Here is a 22,893-nt window from a genome sequence, read left to right as displayed (position 1 = left end):
GAAGGGTAGGGAAAGGAAGAGGAGGGCAGTAGCAATAGGGGACTCGATAGTAAGGGGGCCAGATAGGTGATTCTGTGGACCAGTCCAGAGACCCGGATGGTAGTTTGCCTCCCTGGTGCCAGGGTCCGGGATATTTCTGATCGTGTCCAAGATATCCTGAAGTGGGAGGGTGAGGAGCCAGAGGTCGTGGTACATATAGGTACCAATGACATAGGTAGGAAAAGGGAAGAGGTCCTGAAAGGAGAATATAGGGAGTTAGGAAGGGAGTTGAGAAAAAGGACCGCAAAGGTAGTAATCTCGGGATTACTGCCTGTGCCACGCGACAGTGAGAGTAGGAATGGAATGAGGTGGAGGATAAATGCGTGGCTGAGGGATTGGAGCAGGGGGCAGGGATTCAAGTTTTTGAATCATTGGGACCTCTTTTGGCGCAGATGTGACCTGTACTTGAATCCTAGGGGGACCAATATCCTGGCGGGGAGATTTGCGAGGGCTACTGAGGTGACTTTAAACTAGAATGGTTGCGGGGTGGTAATCAAATTAAAGAGACTAGGTGAGAGGAGGTTAGTTCACAACAGGGGGATGGGAACCAGTGCAGAGAGACAGAGGGGTGTAAAATGAGGGTAGAAGCAAAAAGTAGTGAGGTGAAAAGTAAAAGTGGCAGGCCAGAAAATCCAGGGCAAAAATCAAAAAGGGCCACTTTTCAACATAATTGTATAAGGGCTAAGAGTGTTGTAAAAGCGAGCCTGAAGGCTTTGTGTGTCAATGCAAGGAGCATTCGTAACAAGGTGGATGAATTAAAAGTGCAGATTGTTATTAATGAATATGATATAGTTGGGATCACAGAGACATGGCTCCAGGGTGACCAAGGATGGGAGCTCAACATTCAGGGAAGGACATTAGCCGGGAGGATGTGGAATCGATATGGGTAGATCTGCATAACACTAAGGGGCAGAAAACGCTGGCAGACAGGAAGCAAAGAGTGGGAATAAATGGGACCTTTTCAGAATGGCAGGCAGTGACTAGTGGGGTACCGCAAGGCTCAGTGCTGGGACCCCAGTTGTTTACAATATATATTAATGACTTAGATGAGGGAATTAAATGCAGCATCTCCAAGTTTGCGGATGACACGAAGCTGGGCAGCAGTGTTAGCTGTGAGGAGGATGCTAAGAGGATGCAGGGTGACTTGGATAGGTTGGGTGAGTGGGCAAATTCATGGCAGATGCAATTTAATGTGGATAAATGTGAGGTTATCCACTTTGGTGGCAAGAACTGGAAAACAGATTATTATCTGAATGGTGGCCAATTCGGAAAAGGGGAGGTGCAACAAGATCTGGATGTCGTTGTGCACCAGTCATTGAAAGTGGGCATGCAGGTACAGCAGGCGGTGAAAAAGGCGAATGGTATGCTGGCATTCATAGCAAGAGGATTCGAGTACAGGAGCAGGGAGGTACTACTGCAGTTGTACAAGGCCTTGGTGAGACCACACCTGGAGTATTGTGTGCAGTTTTGGTCCCCTAATCTGAGGAAAGACATCCTTGCCTTAGAGGGAGTACAAAGAAGGTTCACCAGATTGATTCCTGGGATGGCAGGACTTTCATATGAAGAAAAACTGGATGAACTGGGCTTGTACTCGTTGGAATTTAGAAGATTGAGGGGGGATTTGATTGAAACATATAAGATCCTAAAGGGATTGGACAGGCTAGATGCAGGAAGATTGTTCCCGATGTTGGGGAAGTCCAGAATGAGGGGTCACAGTTTGAGGATAAAGGGGAAGCCTTTTAGGACCGAGATTAGGAAAAACTTTTTCACACACAGAGTGGTGAATCTGTGGAATTCTCTGCCACAAGAAACAGTTGAGGCCAGTTCTTTGGCTATATTTAAGAGGGAGTTAGATATGGCCATTGTGGCTAAAGGGGTGGGGGTATGGAGGGAAGGCTGGTACAGGGTTCTGAGTTGGATGATCAGCCATGATCATACTGAATGGCGGTGCAGGCTTGAAGGGCCGAATGGCCTACTCCTGCACCTATTTTCTATGTTTCTATGATTACACAGCCCACAGACTGACTTTCAGGGATTCTACAACTCATGTTCTCAGAATTATTCGTTTGTTTGTTTGTTTATGTATTTATTTATTTATGTACAGTTTGTTTCTTCCGCATATTATTTGTGTCAGTCTTTGTGTGTAATTTTTCATTGATTCTATGGTAATTCTTTGTTCTACTGTAAATGCCTGCAAGTGACTCACATTTGTCTTCATGTGCATAATTTATGTGTAACTATCCTGTAGCTGACTTAGGGTCACTGTTGGAAGGTGCAGCTGGCAGCAAAGCCAAGAAGGAAACCTCGTCCTGTAAATCTCGGTAACTGTATCCACTCACAAAGCTTGAAAGCATTGACCAACAGGCTAAAGGACAGCTCTATCCTGCTGTTATCAGACTATATGCCACTGGACTCTGACCCCGATCTGTCAAGGACCATGTGGTGGCTGCCCATGCATCAGCCTCCCACATTAAACAAAGTCATGTACAGGTTTTCTCCACTAAGGGAACTTACTCTAACATACCCGATTTAATCCCAAGGTGCCTCGATCGCGTTCCACTGCCACCTGAAGATCCACTAAGAGATTACTGCTCAGGATAACAGCATACTCATCCCAAGTGACTGCCCTACTGTTGGGGCAATGTTTTGTCTAAGATGTGTGGTGTGCGGCCGCACAGTAACTGAAATGCTCCCACGCACATAGCCTTTGTCGCCGCGCAGGTGGAATTTCCTTTTATATACACATTTAAAGTGCTGTGCAGTTTTCAGGCCATGTATAAATTTCCTGCTCAGAGCAAACATTAGAGGGAACATTGTATTGAATGGTTCCTTAGTATGATAAAGTGGACTCTCGACCTGACAGTCCATCTTGTTATAGCTTTGCACCTTATTGTCTACCTGCACTGTACTTTCTCTGTATTGCTTTACTCTGCTTTCTGATGTTGTTTTTCTTTGTACTGTATATAATTAATTATTCAGAATGCAAGACAAGATTTTCACTATACCTTGAACAAGAAACCATAGAAAAACTACAGCACAGAAACAGGCCTCTTGGCCCTTCTTGGCTGTGCCGAACCATTTTCTGCCTAGCCCCACTGACCTGCACACGGACCATATCCCTCCATACACCTCCCATCCATGTATCTGTCCAATTTATTCTTAAATGTTAAAAAAGAACCCGCATTTACCACCTTGTCTGGCAGCTCATTCCATACTCCCACCACTCTCTGTGTGAAGAAGCCCCCCCCCAATGTTCCCTTTAAACTTTCCCCCCTCACCCTTAACTCATGTCCTCTGGTTTTTTCCTCCCCTTGCCTCAGCGGAAAAAGCCTGCTTGCATTCACTCTATCTATACCCATCATAATTTTAAACAATAACAAAAAAAAACAATTTCGATAGAGGAATTCCACTGCTATTACCGGAAGTTGCTGAACTTTCAATTTTCTCTGCTCTTTAACTAGATCCATTTCCTGAGTACTTTGATTTTCTTTGTTGTAGATTTGTACAGTACACCCTTATGGCCCTTCTAACTCACTAGCTGAGTCAGTGTTGATATAAGAAATTCTGCTTAAAGAAATACAAAGGTAATTGGGAGTATGATGCTGGGTTTGGCACCCTGGAAGAAACCACTTCAGTATTATATATTTTTTAATTTATTTAACCGTCTAGTTCTTTATTTATTTATTATATATTATTCATTTTTTTTTGTGTATTTGCACAGAACATCTTCCTTGCCACATTGGTTGTGTGTCAGTCTTTGTTTCTATGTGGTTTTTCATTGATTTTATTGTATTTCTTTGTTCTGCTGTGAATGCCTGCATGAAAACAAATCTCAGGGTGGTATCTGGTGACATATACGTACTTTGATGATAAATTTACTTACAACTTGCTTTTAACACTGATTTTGGAACTGGGAACTTTTGTCCTCACCCCACCTCCAACACTGGCCTAACTCATCCGTAAGACCATAAGATATAACAGCAGAATTAGGTCATTCAGCCTGTCGAATCTGCTCAGCCATTCGGTCAAGGCTAGTTTATTACTCCTCTCAAACCCAATCTCCTACCTTCGCCCCGTAACCTTTGACATCCTTACTAATCAAGAACCTATTAACCTCCGCTTTAAATATACCCAATGACTTCGCTTTCACAGCCATCTGTGGCAATGAATTCCCATTGATGAGGAATTCTTCCTCATCTCTTTTCTGAAGCTCGTCCTTCTATTCTGAGACTGTGCCCTCTGGTCCTAGACTCTCCCACTATTGGAAACACCCTCTCCACGTCAGTCTTCGGTTGGTAGAAGATGGAGCATTGAATTGTTATCCAGTTACCGGGTATTTATTATCCAATTACTCCTCTGGGCGAGTGTGTAGTTTCACAGTGAAAGTTCACAACTCTGGTCCAAGACACTGAGCATTGGTGGTGGTACTTACAGTGGAGTAAAGAGACGATGTGCTTGAAACCAGAGATAGAGACGATCCATGGACTGAAAAACACAAGGAGAGATGCCACTTACCATAGAGTTACCAAATCACAATACACATCAGGAATATAGGAAGGACGTCGAGGCTTTGGAGAGGGTACAAACGAGTATTACCAGGATGTTACCTGGATTAGAGGGCATGTGCCATAACGAGAAGTTGGACAAACTTGGGTTGTTTTCTTTGGAGCGTGGGAAGCTGGGGGGAGATCTGACAGAGGTTTACAGGATTATCAAAAGCATAAGTAGAATAGACAGACGATATCTTTTCCCAAGGGCTGAAATGTTGAATACCAGAGGCAGTACATTTAAGGTGAGAGGGGTTAATTCTAAAGGGGCTGTGATCAGCAGCTTTTTTACAGAGTCGTGGGTGCCTGGGGTGGTGGTAGAGGCAGAAACATTAGAGACTTTTAAGAGATGTTTAGATCGGCACATGAATTGAGGAAAACGGTAGGATTTGGACATCGTGCAGTCAGTTAGCCGCCATATGAATACTAATTTTTAATAGCTTCAGCACAACATTGTGGGCTGAAGGGCCTGTTTCCATGTATCATACTCGAACTGAATTGCAGGGAGCAGTCGGTTAGATAAATAACAGTGGTTGGCTAATCAATCTCTTGAAGCAAGAAAGAATCTGCTGGACGAGCTCAGTGGGTCGAGCAGATGGAACATTTTTGTCCCATTTTTCCTCTGTCTTCTCACAGATTGCCTCCATCTGTCACTGTCTCCAAAGCCCACCACCTTCTTCCTGTCCCCTACTTAACACACCTGCCTGTCATCTTATACTCTGCCCTGGTCCATCGATTACCTCCGGTCGCACTACTCTCTACTCCTCTTTATATAGACCACCTCGCCTCTCCACTCCTCTTTATATAGACCATCTCGCCTCTCTGCTCCTCTTTATATAGACCATCTCGCCTCTCTGCTCCTCTTTATATAGACCTGCTCGCCTCTCCACTCCTCTTTATATAGTAGACCTGCTCGCCTCTCCACTCCTCTTTATATAGACTACCTCGCCTCTCCACTCTTTATATAGACCACCTCGCCTCTCCACTCCTCTTTATATAGACCACCTCGCCTCTCCGCTCCCCTTTATATAGACCACCTCGCCTCTCCTCTCCTCTCTATATAGACCACCTCGCCTCTCTGCTCCTCTTTATATAGACCACCTCACCTCTCCGCTCCTCTTTATATAGACCACCTCGCCTCTCCGCTCCTCTTTATATAGACCTGCTCGCCTCTCCGCTCTTCTTTATATAGACCACCTCGCCTCTCCGCTCCTCTTTTTATACACCATCTCGCCTCTTCACTCCTCTTTATATAGACCACCTTGCCTCTCCGCTCCTCTTTATATAGACCACCTCGCCTCTCCGCTCCTCTTTATATAGACCATCTCATCTCTCCGCTCTCAGTCCTGATACTGAGTTTTGACCCAAAATGCCAGTGATTCCTTCCCTCCCATCTGCTCGATGCGCTGAGTGCCTCCAGCAGGTTCATTGTTTGATTCTAGCATCTGCAGTCTCTTTATTTTATTTTAGAGATACAGCACTTCCGGCTCTTCTGGCCCTACGAGCCCACCCAATTAACACCCATGTGACCAATTAACCTACTAAACCAGTATGTCTCTGAAATGTGGGAGAAAACCCATGCGGTCACAGGGAGATTGGACAAATTCCTTCACAGAGAATGGCAGGAAATGAACCTGGGTTTCTGGTACTATAAAGTGATGCACTAACCGCTACACTACCCTGCCACCTTCGATGCTCATCTACCACTTAATGAGAGAATAGTTGCACCTGTGTCTGTTTGTTGGTTAATTCCCAATAAATTTTTCGCTCTGGCTTTGAATAGTCTCAGGGCAAATAGGAGGGGAAATTAAATGCTGGCTCAGCCTGTGATGCCCACATCTCCTTAACGAATGTGAAAAAAACAAGAAACACTTCAAGTTTTCAGTCTGTGACCCTTCTTCAGAGCTAACAAAGGTCACAGATCCGAAATGTTAACTGCTTCTCTCTCCACGGATGCTGCCTGACTGCTGAGTGTTTCCAGCAGTTTCTGATTTGTTAAAGAGAGTAGTGTCTGGTAAAGGGGTCAGAGGTCAGGGGATGGGGAAATCTGGGCAAAGGATACTGTGGAGGAGAGTGAATGTGTGAAGGAATGTAATATAACCCAAGCACAATTCCTGACTCTCAACAACATCTACAAGTTCAAGTTCAAATTTATTGTCATCTGTCTGTGTATGTATATTTGTGTGTGTGTGTATATATATATATATATATATATAATCAAAGAAAGCAATGTTCTTCCAGACCACAGTACATATATCACACATAGTGCATAAAACAAAATCTTACCACAAATTGATTAGTAGAATATAATTCAAAATGCATTTGAAGTGAGCAGCACAGGTAAACAGTAAACAGATTATTCTCCGGGTGACGAGACCTTGGTGTTGGCAGGCATTCATTAGTTTCACAGCCTGAGGGAAGAAGCTGTTACCCAGTCTGGCAGTTCTAGTACACAAGTACATCCTTCCTGACAGTAAAAGGTCAAAGAGATTGTGGGATGGGCGGTAGGGATCCTTAAAGTTATTTTGTGCCCTTCAACTACATTTATGTGACACCATTGTGGTGGCCAATTGTTTGACTTTAGCATTATCAAACAAAGCAAAAGGACAGCAATAAGGAGATATCAGAGCAGATCAGTAGGTTATACCTTTCAAAAGATTCATGTCTATACAGCTGAGTACCCCTTATGTCTGGAGCCAGAAGTGTTCTGGATTTTGGATTTTTTCAGATTTTAGAATATGTAATAAAATAGCTTGGGATTGCCATCATTTCCAACTCTGAATTTCTGCGCTACTGCTAAGCAGTCATTGTCTTACACTTGCTCAGCACACATATGTACTGTACAGCGTGTTAGATTTTCATCAGCGATGATCTTGGCAAATTCATCGAACTTCTCTGCTGCTTCGTGATCAACAGACACATTATCACCACAACTCTTTAAACATTTAATGCCATGCCTTTTCTTAAAATTCTGCAACACCCCAGCAAATATTCACAATTACCTTTAATTTTCAGTTTGTCGTGATAGATCTTTGCTTGCTTCATGATCGGCGTACTGATAAGTGGCGTACGTTTACTCTGACACTGATGAATCAACTCTCAGAACACGATCAACCTCTTCATCTTTCGCTTTATACAGTGCTGTATTTTTCATTACATACGTGAGGGCATTTCTCAGAACTGTCTGTGGCGTGGAGAGACCTGCACATTGCCTGGGAACATTGCCGGCACCTTGTGAAATTTTGCATTTGTGACGTCATGTCAGTGCTCAAGAAAATTTCAGATTTCGGAGGTTTTTGGATAAGGGGTACTCAAACCCTTTATATATGCCAGAAACGGCTGTGAGCGAAGATGCCAGAAATGGCCGTTGAGATGTGTCTATGTTAATGCAAGGAGTATTATGAACAAAGCAGATGAGCTTAGAGTGTGGATCAGCACTTGGAGCTATGATGTTGTGGCCGTTACAGAGACTTGGATGGCTCAGGGTCAGTGCCAGGCTTTAGATGTTTCAGCAAGGACAGGGAGGGAGGCAAAAGAGGTGGGGGCGTGGCATGTTGATCAGAGATAGTGTCATGGCTGCAGAAAAGGAGGAAGTCATGGAGGGGTTGTCTATGGAGTCTCTGTGAGTGGAAGTTAGGAATAGGAAGGGGTCAATGACTCTACCGAGTGTTTTTTATAGACCACCCAATAGTAACAGGGACATCGAGAAGCAGATAGGGAGACAGATTCTGGAAAGGAGTAATAATAACAGGGTTGTCGTGGTGGGAGATTATAATTTCCCAAACATTGATTGGCATCTCCCTGGAGTGAGGGGCTTAGATGGGGTGGAGTTTGTTAGGTGTGTTCAGGAAGGCTTCTTGACACAATATGTAGATAAGCCTGCAAGAGGAGAGGCTGTACTTGATCTGGTATTGGGAAATGAACCTGGTCAGGTGTCAGGTCTCTCAGTGGGAGAGCATTTTGGAGATAGTGATCACAATTCTATCTCCTTTACCATAGCATTGGAGAGGGATAGGAACAGATAAGTTAGGAAAACATTTAATTGGAGTAAGGGGAAATATGAGGCTATCAGGCAGGAACTTGGAAGCTTAAATTGAAAACAGATGTTCTCAGAGAAATGTATGGAAGAAATGTGGCAAATGTTCAAGGGATATTTGTGTGGGGTTCTGCATAGGTACATTCCAATGAGACAGGGAAAGAATGGTAGGGTACAGGAACCATGCTGTTCAAAGGCTGTTGTAAATCTAGTCAAGAAGAAAAGAAGAGCCTATGAAATGTTCAAAAAACTGGGTAATGATAGAAATCTAGAGCAGTGGTCCTCAACCTCTGGGCCGCGGACCGATACCGAACCACGAAGAATGCAGTGGTGCAGCGGTAGCCGGGATGCACCCAGCACATCGTTAAGAAAAAATCCGAAATAAACAAGCTTATTAATTAGGTGCCACCTGGCACGTAATTAATGAGCTTCTTTATTTTGGCTTTTTTCTTAAAGATATGCTGGGTGCATCCCGGCTACCGCTGCACCACTGCATTCTTCGCAGCCCGGAGGTTGGGGACCACTGATCTAGAAGATTATAAGGCTAGGACAAAGGGGCTTAAGAATGAATTAGGAGAGCCAGAAGGGGACATAAGAAGGTCTTGGCAGACAGGATTAAGGAAAAACCCAAGGCATTCTAGAAGTATGTGAAGAGCAAGAGGATAAGATGTGAAAGAATAGGACCAATCAAGTGTGACAGTGGAAAAGTGTGTATGGAAACGGAGGAGATAGCAGAGGTACTTAATGAATACTTTGCTTCAGTATTCATTACAGAGAAGGATCTTGGCAATTGTAGGGATGACTTGCAGTGGACTGAAAAGCTTGAGCATGTAGATATTAAGGAAGAGGATGTACTGGAGCTTTTGGAAAGCATCAAGTTGGATAAGTCACCGGGAGCAGACGGGATGTACCCCAGGCTACCGTGGGAAGCGAGGGAGGAGATTTCTGAGCCTCTGACGATGATCTTTGCATCATCAATGAGGATGGGAGAGGTTCCGGAGGATTGGAGGGTTGCCGATGTTGTTCCCTTATTCAAGAAAGGGAGTAGGGATAGCCCAGGAATTTATAGGCCAGGGAGTCTTACTTCAGTGGTTGGTAAACTGATGGAAAAGATCGTGAGAGGCAGGATTTATGAACATTTGGAGAGGAAAAATATGATTAGGAATAGTCAGCATGGCTTTGTCAAAGGCAGGTCGTGCCTTATGAGCTTGATTGAATTTTAGAGCAGAAGATGTAGTCTATATGGATTTCAGTAAGGCATTTGATAAGGTACTCCATACTAGGCTTATTGAGAAAGTAAGGAGGCATAGGATCCAAGGGGACATTGCTTTGTGGATCCAGAACTGGCTTGGCCATAGAAGACAAAGAGTGGTTGTAGACGGGTCATATTCTGCATGGAGGTCAGTGACCAGTGGTGTGCCTCAGGGATCTGTTCTGGGACCCCCTACTCTTCGTGATTTTTATAAATGACATGAATGAGGAAGTGGACGGATGGGTTAGTAAATTTGCTGATGACACAAAGGTTGGGTGTGGTGTGGATAGTGTGGAGGGCTGTCAGAGGTTACAATAGGACATTGATAGGATGCAAAACTGGGCTGAGAAGTGGCAAATGGAGTTCAACCCAGATAAGTGTGAGGTGGTTCATTTTGATAGGTCAAATATGATGGCAGGATATAGCATTAATGGTAAGACTCTTGGCAGCGTGGGAGGATCAGAGGGATCTTGGGGTCCGAGACCAAAGGACGCTCAAAGCTGCTGCGCAGGTTGACTCTGTGGTTAAGAAAGCATACGGTGCATTGGCCTTCATCAATCGTGGGATTGAGTTTAAGAGCCAAGAGGTAATGTTGCAACTATATAGGACCCTGGTCAGACCCCACTTGGAGTACTGTGCTCAATTCTAGTCACCTCACTACAGGAAGGACGTGAAACCACAGAAAGGGTGCAGAGGAGATTTACAAGGATGTTGCCTGGACTGGGGAGCATGCCTTATGAGAATAGGTTGATTGAACTCGCCCTTTTCTCCTTGGAGTAACGGAGGATGAGAGGTCATCTGATAGGGGTGTATAAGATGATGAGACATTGAGAGGCATTGATCGTGTGGATAGTCAGAGGCTTTTTCCCAGGGCTGAAATGGCTAGCACCTGAGGGCATAGTTTTAAGGTGCTTGGTAGTAGGTACAGAGGAGATCTCAGGGGTAAGTGTTTTATGCAGAGAGTGTTGAGTGCGTGGGATGGGCTGCCGGTGGCGGTAGTGGAGGTGGAAACGATAGGGTCTTTTAAGAGACTCCTGGATAGGTACATGGAGCTTAGAAAAATAGAGGGCTATGGGTAAACCTAGGTAATTTCTAAGGTAAGGACATGTTCGGCACAGCTTTGTGGGCTGAAGGTCCTGTCTTGTGCTGTAGGTTTTCTATGTTTCTATGTTTCTATGAAAGGATCTCACTACTTCAACAAAGAATTTGAAGGTATCAACATCATCTTGAGTGTTACAATGTAAATGAAGATCTGGAGAATACAGTTGTTGATAGCGTTGTATGAAGGCAGTCCATTATCTACACTAAGGGTCTACACTGATTTTGTTCATTCACGGTCAAGCAAAAGAACACAACAGGTGAATTTCTCCGTCGATAACTATTAGGGACTAATGCATAGTTTTGTAGTACTGTAGTAATATTGGTAGTGTTCTAAGTCATTTAAATACATAATTTGTTACTCAGTTTAATGATGGTTTGTCTTTTTCATACCTTTTTAACTATTTCCATGAAACTTCGGCTAATTGCGGCAGCTGTTTAACTGGGCCAAAATGTAATGATCCCCATATGTCCCAATTAACCGGAATCCAATGTTTATATATACAGTATACACACTTCTTGTGGGCACGTGGCCAAGTGGTTAAGGTGTTCGACTAGCGACGGGGTCATGAGTTTGAGCCCCAGCCGAGGCAACGTGTTGTGTCCTTGAGCAAGGCACTTAATCACACAGTGCTCTGTGACGACACTGGTGCCAAGCTGTATGGTTCCTAATGCCCTTCGCTTGGACAACATTGGAGTCGTGGAGAGGGGAGACTTGCAGCATGGGCAACTGCTGGTCTTCCATACAACCTTGCCCAGGCCTGCGCCCTGGAGAGTGAAGACTTTCCAGGCGCAGATCCATGGTCTCGCAAGACTAACGGATACCTTTTTATACTTCTTTTATTTGGAATGTGCAGTGCAAAACAGGTCAGCCCATTCCAACAGAACCCTCTCAATGTTCATTCCACCTTCCTCCAGATGCATTTCCATGGATACAGTGATGTACATGCACTTTGATAATAAATTTATTTTGAACTTTGAAATGTCTCAGCACATGGTTTTCATACCGTATTGATTTAGGAGAACTCTACAAACTGTAGTCTAATCTTTAAGCACTAGGACACAAGGGAGCACATCTTATAAGACTGTCCATCCAAATGGTACCTCGTCTAGCAAGAATCCTTCCAGTGTACTGTACTCCGGTGAAATACTTCAGTATACTTCATTAAAGTAATTTCCTGTGTGCCGTTGTCAGGATCTCTCATGGGCCGGAGGCTTTATTCAAAATTCCTTTCGCTGATTAAACTAAATTTCAGCAAGATTAATGAAATGGCAGCAATAGTCTTTCAAATGCACTATGGAACACACTAGAATCAGAATCAAAATCAGGTTTATCATCACTGTTGCTTTGCAGCAGCAGTACAGTGAAATACATAAAATACACTAAATTACAGTAAGAAATATATAATTTAAAAAATAAATTTGTAGTACAAAAATAGAGGGAAGTAGTTTATGGGTTTATTACCGGTTAGAAATCTGATGGCAGAGTGAAAGGAACTGTTTCTATAAGACTGAGAGGGTATCTCCAGGCTCCTGGACCTCCTCCTTGACGGTGACAATGAGAAGAGGGATGTCCTGGGTGGTGGGTTCCTTAGTGAAGGATGCAGCTTTTGGAAGGTTGGGGAGGCAAGTGCCCATGATGCAGTTGGCTGAATTTGAATGAAAGGAGAACCAGGCGCTATAAAGTCCTGGTTAAACCACATTCGTGTTCAGTTCTGGTCGCCTCATTACAGGAAGGGTGTGGAAGCTTTAGACAGGGTGCAGAGGAGATTTACTAGGATGATGTCTGGATTAGACAGCATGCTTTTTGAGAATTGGTTAAGTGAGCTCGGGCTTTTCTCTTTGGAGAGGAGGATGGATTGGCTAAGGAGAAGATGGTGTGAACGACTTGATGGATGCAATAAGAGGATAAGATCCTTAAGCTGATAAGACGCATAGATCAAATGGACAGCCGGAAAGTTTTCCCAGGGCAAAAATAGCTAAGACAAGGGAGCATAACTTTAAAATGTTGGGAGGAAAGTATGGGGGGAGGATGTCAGAGGTAGTGTTTGTACACAGAGAATGATGGATGCATGGAATGTATTGCCAGGGTTGGTGGTAGAGGCAGACGCATTAGAAACATTTAAGAGACCCTTAAATTGGCACACGGATGAAATAAAAATGGAGGACTATGTGGGAGGGAGAGTTAGGATAACCCTGACATTGGTTAAAAGTTTGACGCAACACATGGACAAAACTGTGCTGTACTGTTCTATGTTCTTTTTCTAACACTTTACGTTAAACTGCCTGCCTGACTGATTGAGTTCATGGAAGGTTGTTCACACCATCTTCTTCTTAGCCAATCCACCTATCATGATGCCCATGCTGACTCCTGAGGGACTAATCCCATCAGTCCCATTTCCCTTTACCACTGCAACTTCTTCTCTCTTGCACGTCCGATTCCTTCTTGTGCCAAAGGGTAATTTATCTACCTTTTTAACCCACCAGCAGATCTTTGGGATGTGCGAGGAAACTGAAGCATTCAGGGGGAATCCACTTGGCCACAGGGAGGACCTACAAACTCCAGACAGTCAGCTCCCAAAGTTGAGATCAAGCCAGTCTCTCTGGAGCTTTGAGACGGCAGCTCTGCTCACTGCCTCTCAGAAGGTATTTTGGAATTTTAATGAACCAGGGTTTCAAACACCATTTTGGGATCGGTTTACTGAGAATGGATCGTCCACCTCACCACCCTTTTCCTTGCCCTGCTCACCATGCCATTCCAGGGCTGGTTGTGGAAATATGACAGAGATGCTTAACAGCCTCTTAGATAGGCACATGGACCTGCAGAGAATGGATAGAGGGACACACATAAAAGTTGCTGGCGAATGCAGCAGGCCAGGCAGCATCAGGTCGGGACGAAGGGTCTCGGCCTGAAACGTCGACGGCACCTCTTCCTATAGATGTTGCCTGGCCTGCTGCGTTCACCAGCAACTTTTATGTGTGTTGCTTGAATTTCCAGCATCTGCAGAATTCCTGTTGTTTGCATGGATAGAGGGATATGGATTGTGTATGCAGACGTGACTGGTTTAGTTAGGTGTATAGTTAAGTGCTTAATTACTTGTTTAATTAGTTTGGCACAATATCATGAGCCAAAGGGGCAGTTCCTGGGCTGTATGTTCTATGAGCCATGTTCTACATTTGCCTAGATAGAGTGGACATGAAGAGGATATTTCCTAGAGTGGAAGAATCTAGGACCAAAGCGCATAGCCTTGAATAGAAGGATGTCACTTTAGAACAGAGATGAAGAAGAACTTCTTTAGTCAGAGGGTGGTGAATCTGTGGAATTCATTGCCAACGATGGCTGTGGAGGCCAAGTCATTGGGTATACTTAAAAAGAAGGTTGATAGGTTCTTGGTAAGGGTGGCAAAGGTTACAGGGAAATTCAGGAGAATGGGATTGAGGGGTAATGGAATTTCAGGACATCAACATCTCAGAGGATCTTTCCAGGATCCAATATATTGGTAGAATCATGAGGAAGGCACCCAGTAGCTCCACTTCATTAGAAGTTTGAGAAGATTTGGTATGTCACCAAAGAGTCTTGCAAACTTCTACAGATCTAACTGGCTGCATCACTGCTTGGTATGGAGGCTCCAAATCACAGGAACACAAGAGGCCGTAGAGGGTTGTAGTGTCAGCCAGTTCCATCGCAGGCACAACCATTCCCACCATCGCGGACATCTTCAAAACGTGATGCCCCAAGAAGGTGACAGCCATCATCAAGGACACTGGCCACCTGGGACAAGCCCTCTTTTTGTTACATCTATCAAGGGAGGAGGTACAGAAGCCTGAAAACTCACACTCAACAATTTAGGAACAGCTTCGTCCTCTCTGCCATCAGTTTTCTGAATGATACTTGAACAATAACCCAATATTTCTCATTTGCTCTATTTAATTATTTATTGTAACTTATGGTATTTTTTAGGTATTGCACGTACTGCTGCCACAAAGCAACTAGTTTCATGACTTATGTCAGTGATAATAAGCCTGATTCAGAGTCTGCTCCATGATCGAGAGGTGGAGCAGACTCGATGGGCCGAATGACCTAATTCTACTCCTGTGTAGTTTGGTCTTCTATGTTTACCTATTAAGAAATCCCAGGCCCCCACCACAGCCCATCACTCGTGACGCACACTGATACGGAAACAGATGACACCAACCTTCTTCCATGCTGCCTCGGAAGGATCCGGATCTGCTCATCGTCCTCGGTCTTTCCTCTAGGGAAATGGCACTTCCACCCAGCTGGGAGTCTCCGTACAGGTCGAAGGAGGAGTCCTGCGTCGGAATGCTGTTCGAGCGCATCATGCTGGGACCTGACGGATGAAATTGGGAGACTGCAGTAGGGCTCACCGCAAATCGAATGCGTACAAATCTCACCAGCTCACAATGGCACAAGGAAATCCCTTCCCCTCCCCCTGGGGCCCGTCCCCTGCTGAGGCTGAAAACCTGAGCCGAGAAGCGGTGCATTGAGTTTAATCCAGGAAAGTGTGAGATGTTTCTGTGTACATTCATGTACTCTTAGATAGGCACATGGATGAAAGGATAACGGAGGGCTATGTGGGAGGGAAGAGTTAGATTGATCTTGGAGTAGGTTAAAAGTATGGCACATTGTGGGCCAAAGGGCCTGTACTGTGTTCTATGCTCTTTGTTGTAAAAGCAGTTTTAAACCTTAGGCTTAGTTCTATTCCTATGTCTTAGTTCTTACGGTCTTTTTTTGTCCCAGGGTGGGAATGTCAAATACTCAAGGACATACATTACAGGTGAGAGGGGAACCTTTTAAGGGAGATTACTTTTTCACATAGAGTGTGGCAATTGCCTGGAATGCACTACCAGGGGAGTGGTGTGGAAGCATAAAACAATGTCTAAGAAGCACTCAGATGGACATAAATTAGGAACGGAGGAATTTGCACCACATGCAGGCAGATGGGATTAGATAGTAACACACACAAAATGCTGGTGGAACTCAACAGGTGAGGCAGCAATTATGGAGGGGAATAAACAGTTGACGTTTCATGCCAAGGCCCTTCACCAGGGCTGAAATGTCGATGGTTGATTCCCCTCCACAGATGCTGCCTGACCTGCTGAGTTGCTCCAGCATTTTGTGTGTGTAACCCTGCAATCCTAGCATCTGCAGAATCTCTTGTGTTTATGATGGGATTATGGTGTGGCATCATGGTTAGCACAGTCATGGTGGGCCAAGGGCCCGAGCCTTTTCTGTTCCACATTCCACGACAGGGAAGCAGACAGTTTTGGAAAGGGAATCACGAGAATTTCAAGATGGGGCTTTGCTTAACTAGGTGGTAAAAAGCAGAAGCATGATGACTGAATAAAACCTGGAGCAAGTCCAGATGGGGACAAGATAATTCTGGATGATCTTGCTTACTCACAATCTGCATCCGATTACTCAGAGAAGACAAGTCCAAATCCCACTGTGGCATTTCTAAGAATATGAATTCAGTTTAAAAATAAAATCATGGCCTCTTTTAGATCTTGTTCTGTTCTGTTCTTCCAACTCTTACCATTGAAACGATGAACCAATACCATCACATCCATGACAGATCTTAATCAGTGAAGTGCATCAGTTCAGAATACTTACATTGCCCTCACGGCCAGGAGTCTTACTCGCCCAAGAGGCAAATAAGTCTGCAAGGCCAGTGGGGAAGTCAAAGGCTGATGCCCGCAAGTCCACGAGTCTAATAGAGGCCGGAGTTTCAGCCTGCCCTGGGGTTGGAAGACTATCTGTGTGTGTGTCTGGATTGGTGGGCAGATGCTTGTGTTGTTCTGCTGAACAGTGTGGGCATGCTCAGTTGGTGCTGAGATGTTTGGCTATGAACAAATGGTGCAGCAATCTCAATGGGCCGAATGGCCTAATTCTGCTCCTATGTCTTATCCCTATCAGAGGTGAGCAGCGATTTCTTTAGCAAGAGGGTGGTAAATCTGTGGAATCTGTTGCCACAGATGGCTGTGGAGGCCAAGTTACTGGGTATTATTTAAAGCGGAGGTTGACAGGTTCTTGATTAGTAAGGATGTCAAAGGTTAGAGGGAGAAGGTTAGAGGGAGTGGGGTTGAGAGGGATAATAAGTCAGCCATGATGGAATAGCAGAGCATTCTATGGACACTTGCGGGCTGCCTCCAGCACATCCTTAGGATGTGTTAGTTGTTAACGCAAATGACGCATTTCACTTTTGTTTCGATGTACATGTGACAAATAAATCTGAATCTGAAACTCTGCAACCTTTCCCCATTCCTCAAGGGCGTACCTACCCCTGTACCCTCCATTCTTCTGAGTCCAGTCTGTTGTGTGTCACACCACTTTATCCCTCTCACCATTGTTCCCTCCTCCTCTGTAATTCACCCCTCTCTTGCCTATCGAAAATCTATCTGCCACTGGAAGGTTGCTTGAAATTATTCAAAGATGGTCAAATTAGGGAAAGAGTCAAACCCTAATCCCTTGATCGGTAGTCCAGTAATCACAGGGTGGCTCAATAGGACATTTCACAGGTTAGATGAGAATGGGTATGCAGTAACAAAGATCAGGACTCAGGGATTGTGATAAAGGGAGAGGATGAACAGCCTAGGAATTTATTACTGGAGACTGAGGGGGTGACCTTACAAAGTTAAAAGTTCAAAGTTCAAAGTAAATTTATTATCAAAGTAAGCACGTTTTACAATTTACTACTTTGAGATTCATCTTCTTGCAAGTATTTACTGGAAAATAAAGAAATACCATAGAAATTTATTTCTTACTTAACACTTATTGAAAGGGCTAGATAAGAGTGGACACGGAGAGGATGTTTCCTATATACTGGGAGGGTCTAGGACCAAAGGGCACAGCCTCAGAATCGAAGGACATCCCTTCAAAACAGAGGTGAGCAGGGATTTCTTTAGCAAGAGGGTGGTAAATCTGTGGAATTTGTTGCCACACTGTTTATCCACACTGTTATCCACACTGGTTCAGGAGCCCGACGGTTGTAAGGTAATAACTGTTCCTGAACCTGGTGGAGTGGAATGAAGTTGGTGGTAAGGCGTATGAGATCATGAGGGGCCTGGATAGGGTGAGTATACACAGTCTTTTTTCCAGGGTTGGGGAATCAAGAGCTAGAGGACATCAGCTTAAGATGAGAGGGGAGAGGTTTAACAGGAATTTGAGGGGCAACCTCTTCATATTAAGAGTGAGCCAGAGGGACTGGTTGATGCAGGTATATTAACACATTCATAAGACATCTGGACAGGTACATAGATAGGCTATATTTACTAGGACACGGTTCTGATGTGGGCAAATTGGACTAGTTTAGATGGGGACCTTGGTCAGCAAGGATGAGCTGAGCTGAAGGGGTTGTTTTCTTGCTGTCGTACTCTGTGTGTTTATGTTTCTGTGTAGGCCGGACTCAGTAAGGATACTACATTTCATTTGCTTAAGACCTTAAGACCACAAGACATAGACATTTGGCCCATTGCGTGCTCTACCATTCAATTATAATTGATTTATTTTCCCCCTCAACCGCATTCCCGTCTTCTCCCCATAAACTTCGATGTCCTTACTAATCAAGAACTTATCAACCCCTGCTTTAAATACACCCAAAAATTTGGCTCCCAAGGCCATCTGTGGGAATTATTACACAGACTCACCACCCTCTAGCTAAAGCAATTCCTCCTCAGCTCTGTTCTAAAGGCACAAACTTGTATTCTGAGGCTGTGCCCTCTGGTCCTAGACCCTCCCACTAATGGAAACATCTTCTCCATGACCACTCTATCTGGACCTTTCAATATTCGATCGTTTCAATGAGATCCCCTCTCACTCTTCCCTGTAGGACACTAATGAACTGGATAGGTTATCACTAGCAATAGTGAAAATAATGTACAGCACAGTACAGGCCCTTCAGCCCACAATATTGTGCCAACCTATTCATCCACTCTAAGATCAATCCAACCCTTCATTACCTCATGGCTGTTGAACTCAGTTCCCTGACAAATGAAGGCTAACACGCCATATGCCTTCTTTAAAACCTTATCAGCTTGTACAGGAACTTTGATGGATCTATGGATGTGGACTAAGATCCCCCTGTACCTCCACGCTGTTAAGAATCCTGCCATTAACCTTGTACTCTGCCTTCAAACTTGACCTTCCAAAGTGAATCACTTCACAGTTTTCCAGGTTGAACTCCATCTGCCACGTCTCAGCCCAGCTCTTCATCCTGTCAATGTCCTGTTGTAACCTATGGCAACCTTCGAGACTATCCACAAAACCACCAACCTTCATGTCATCTGCATACTTACTAACCCACCCTTTACTTTCCTCATACAAATCATCTATAAAAATCATAAAGAGACAGGGTCCCAGAAATGAAAAGTTACATGGTCATCAAATCCGAGCTGGGCTTTTTAATTCCTAGTTTATTTAACTTACCACTGGTTGTCAAACGCTATCCCCAGGCTCTAGATATGGGCTCAGCTCCAGAACCACGTGACTCCCAAAGCCTACATGCTAGGTCACTCACCTAAATGAGTGAAGGTGTAGATCCCACTACAAGGAGAGGAGATAGCAGAGGGTGAGGGGAGAGGCGACTGACTGACAGTGTCCTGAAGACCTCCAGTGGAATGAGATCGAAGCCACTCCTTGCCCTCCTCTTGACTCGTTTGCCGAGATGATGGCGTGTACCTGTTGGGACAGAGTAATAAGTAGATTTTAGACATTCCCACCTCTGGCCAGCTCCATCACCACCACCCTCACCACTGTAATAAAACTGTGCTCCAAACACCTTCTTTCAAACAAATCTTGATATCTTCGATGGAGGCAAATGGACGATCACCGTTTCAGGTCAAGACCCTTCAAAGGAACCTGATGAAAGGTGTCAATCTGAAAAATTCGACTCTTTGTTCTTCTCCATAGGTGTTGTCTGACCTGGTGAGTTCCTCCAGCATTTGGTGTGAACTTCTGGATTGTCTCATCAAAGGCAAGGTATTTGAAAGGGAGATGAAAGCTGTGAGAGGAATGCAAATGTTCTTTTTCTCTGTTTTCTTTTAGTCGTAGAACACTACAGCACAGAAACAGGCCATTTGGCCCATCTAGTCCATGCCGACTTATTAATCTCCCTAGTCCCATTGACTTGCACCCGGACCATAGCCCTTCACACCCCTCCATCTATGTACAGATCCAAATCTCTCTTAAATGTTGAAATCAACCCCACATCCATCACTTGTGCTGGCAGCTCGTTCCACACTCTCACTACCCTCAGAGTGAACACGTTCCCCCTCATGTTCCCCTTAAACATTTCACCTTTCAAACAAATCCATCAAGTCTGCCCAATACATCACAAGCTGATTGTTGACTTCAGTAAGGGGCAGGAGAGTATACATGCACCAGTCTATACTGGAGGAATGGCGGTGGAGAGAATCAGCAGCTTTATATTCCTGGGCATTAATATATCAAATGACAAAATAAAATACTGGATGAGCTCTGCAAGTCAGGAAACAACTATGGAGGGAAATAATGTTAATTTTCCTTCATAGATGCTGCCTGACCTGCTGAGTTCATCAGTACTTTATGCGTGTTATTCAAGATTTCCAGCATCTGCAGAATTACTTGTGTCAAGTTTTGACATCTAATCACATAAGGAGATAACAGGGGAAGTGACCTATTCAAAGGAGAAGGTCATAAGGAACACTGTAAAGAAACAGGGAGGTTTAGGGAGGCGAATTCCAGTGTTCGCTTGCCAGCAATGGAATGAACCAGGCTGGAAAAGCACAAAGAGCAGGATTTGGGGAATGCTTGTTTCTTGGAGGTCTGGCGGGGGTTACAGAGCAATGCAAGGTTGAGAACGTGGACGGATCTAATCACAACAGTTTTTACCTAGGAATCAGCGGAACAGAACACAAGGCAGAGAAGTGAACAAGGGGTAATGAGTGTCCTCGATTGTGAAGAGAGGGAAGATTAGATTGCTTCTCCTAAGAGACAGCACTGAAGAAAGCCAACACTTATGATTAATCCGATGATACCGCAGTGTCAACTTAATTGGGCCACAGAAGCAATTTGTGGTGTTGTAATGAATATTTGCCAACATCATGAAGAGAAGAGAGATAAGCTCAAGTAAATAAAAGTCGTGCTTATTTATTTTCACAGTATGCCAAGAAAAGGTCTTACGCAATGATTTAATTAATGCATGAAGTTTTTGCAAAAGGATCTAATTTGTAGCTCTTCTCTGTAACAGGAGAAGGCCAAGGAATGGTCAAGTTCAAGCCTTTAAAATTAGGAATGACTTTAAAATGAATATGTAGAGAAAATGTTTCCCTCTGGAGAGATCAGAATCAGAGGCCTTGGAAATTAGGGAATTGCATATGTGACATGATTATATATTATTTATAGTTCTACTGGGAAATACAAGAGAGAAGCATTTGTTGAGAGTTGGGGGGGACAAGGACCGTTCTTCAACAGGAAGGGGTTGAGAAGAAGAAGCAGAGATGGGGTTAAGGAGAGCTGGATAGACAGATTGAGATTTGTGTAGACTTTGATCAAGGGAATGGATCAGGCTGAAAGGGCTGTTTCTTTTCTCCTTCACTAATAGACCAATTATTATTTAGCAAAATACAGACAACCGTTGTTTAGTCAGGGAACTTGTCCACAGTCTCACCCCACTGTGGAACCTCCTGTCTTTTTCATATATTTTATTTAGAGATATCATGTACAACAGGCGCACCTGACCCAACAAGCCACACCACCCAGAAATCCACCTATTTAACAGTGGCCTAATCACGGGGTAATTTACAATAACCAATTAACCTACTAATCGGTACGTCTTTGAGCTTTGGGAGGAAACCAGAGCACCGGGAGGAAACCAGAGCACCTGGAGGAAACCCATGCGGTCATGGAGAAACCATACAAAGTCCTTACAGATAGCGCTGGAATTGAACTCCAATCTCCGACGCCCTGACCTGTAATATAGTCATGCTGACCATTACGCTACCAAGGTGAGCTTTTTGTCCCAGTGTTGGGGACGGGTGGATGGAATCAAAATCAGGTTGATTATCATCGATATTAGTTGTGAAGCCTGTTGTTTTGTGGAAGCAGAACAGTGAAGGCATAATGGATTACAATAAAATTATAAATAAATAATTCAAAAGAGGCTTCAGGTAAGAGGGGAAAGATTCAGCAGAAATCTGAGGGGCAGCATTTTTTACCAGGAAGGGTGATTGGCATAAGCTGCCGGAGGAAGTGTTTGATGCAGCTACAATAACGTTGGACAGATACACGGGGAGGAAATATTTCGAGATGTAGTCCGAATACAGCCAAATAGGACTGGCTCAGATAGGAATCTTGGTTGGCATGGAGCAGTTGAGACGAAGGGCTTGTTTCCAGGTTGCAATTGGCTTATCGTAGACCAAAAGAGACAGATTTCCGATGGGATGGGCTCCTGCTCAGCTTAACGGCGTTAAGGAAAGGTGGACCCCATTGTGAGGCTCTTTGTTAGTCAGGGTTGACAATGGATGTTGTGCCTACATGATATGCATGCCGGTACACAATCAGGGCAGAACGATATGGAGAGCAAGCTGTCGCCCAAGCAGCAGGGAGCTCCCCCTCGCCACGCAAATGATGAACCCAAAGGAATGACAAAGATTGATACAGTTTGGCACCAGTGGCATCACATTGAACTTATCGTAGGACTGCCTTAGGGTCTCCAGCTCCAGATTTTTCCTCAGGGTTTACTCCCAAAGCCTTCCTCATGAGTGGGTATAGCCACAAGGCAGCGGAGGTTTGATATCAGAGTTTTCTAGATGAGCTGCCAACGACAGCAGGTGAACCCCCATCTGCCCAAAGCAACTGGCTTTAAGGTGCCAGTAACCCATCTTTGCCCCTTCTCCTGTCAGTAGAAACAGTTCTGTCAGGCTTA

At 44.4% G+C, this 22,893-nt stretch overlaps 1 protein-coding gene across 8 annotated transcripts in view; it reads right to left on the bottom strand.

The window, feature by feature from the left end:
* The window catches only part of nav3 (neuron navigator 3), a 503,350-nt gene that overhangs the window by 85,417 nt on the left and 395,040 nt on the right, over positions 1 to 22,893 (bottom strand). For all 8 annotated transcript variants that reach the window (XM_063058462.1, XM_063058455.1, XM_063058456.1 and 5 more), the window contains 3 exons: positions 19,507 to 19,667; positions 15,169 to 15,321; positions 4,472 to 4,524 (listed from right to left, as the gene is read on the bottom strand). In XM_063058462.1, the coding sequence (XP_062914532.1) occupies positions 4,472 to 4,524; positions 15,169 to 15,321; positions 19,507 to 19,667 (367 nt within the window). The remainder of the gene's footprint in view (positions 1 to 4,471; positions 4,525 to 15,168; positions 15,322 to 19,506; positions 19,668 to 22,893) is intronic.

The sequence above is a fragment of the Mobula hypostoma genome, chromosome 9 (assembly GCF_963921235.1).
Source record: "Mobula hypostoma chromosome 9, sMobHyp1.1, whole genome shotgun sequence".
In the NCBI taxonomy this organism is placed as follows: domain Eukaryota; kingdom Metazoa; phylum Chordata; class Chondrichthyes; order Myliobatiformes; family Myliobatidae; genus Mobula; species Mobula hypostoma.
The sequence above is the reverse complement of the archived record's forward strand: the minus strand, read 5'-3'. Positions and strand labels throughout refer to the sequence as shown.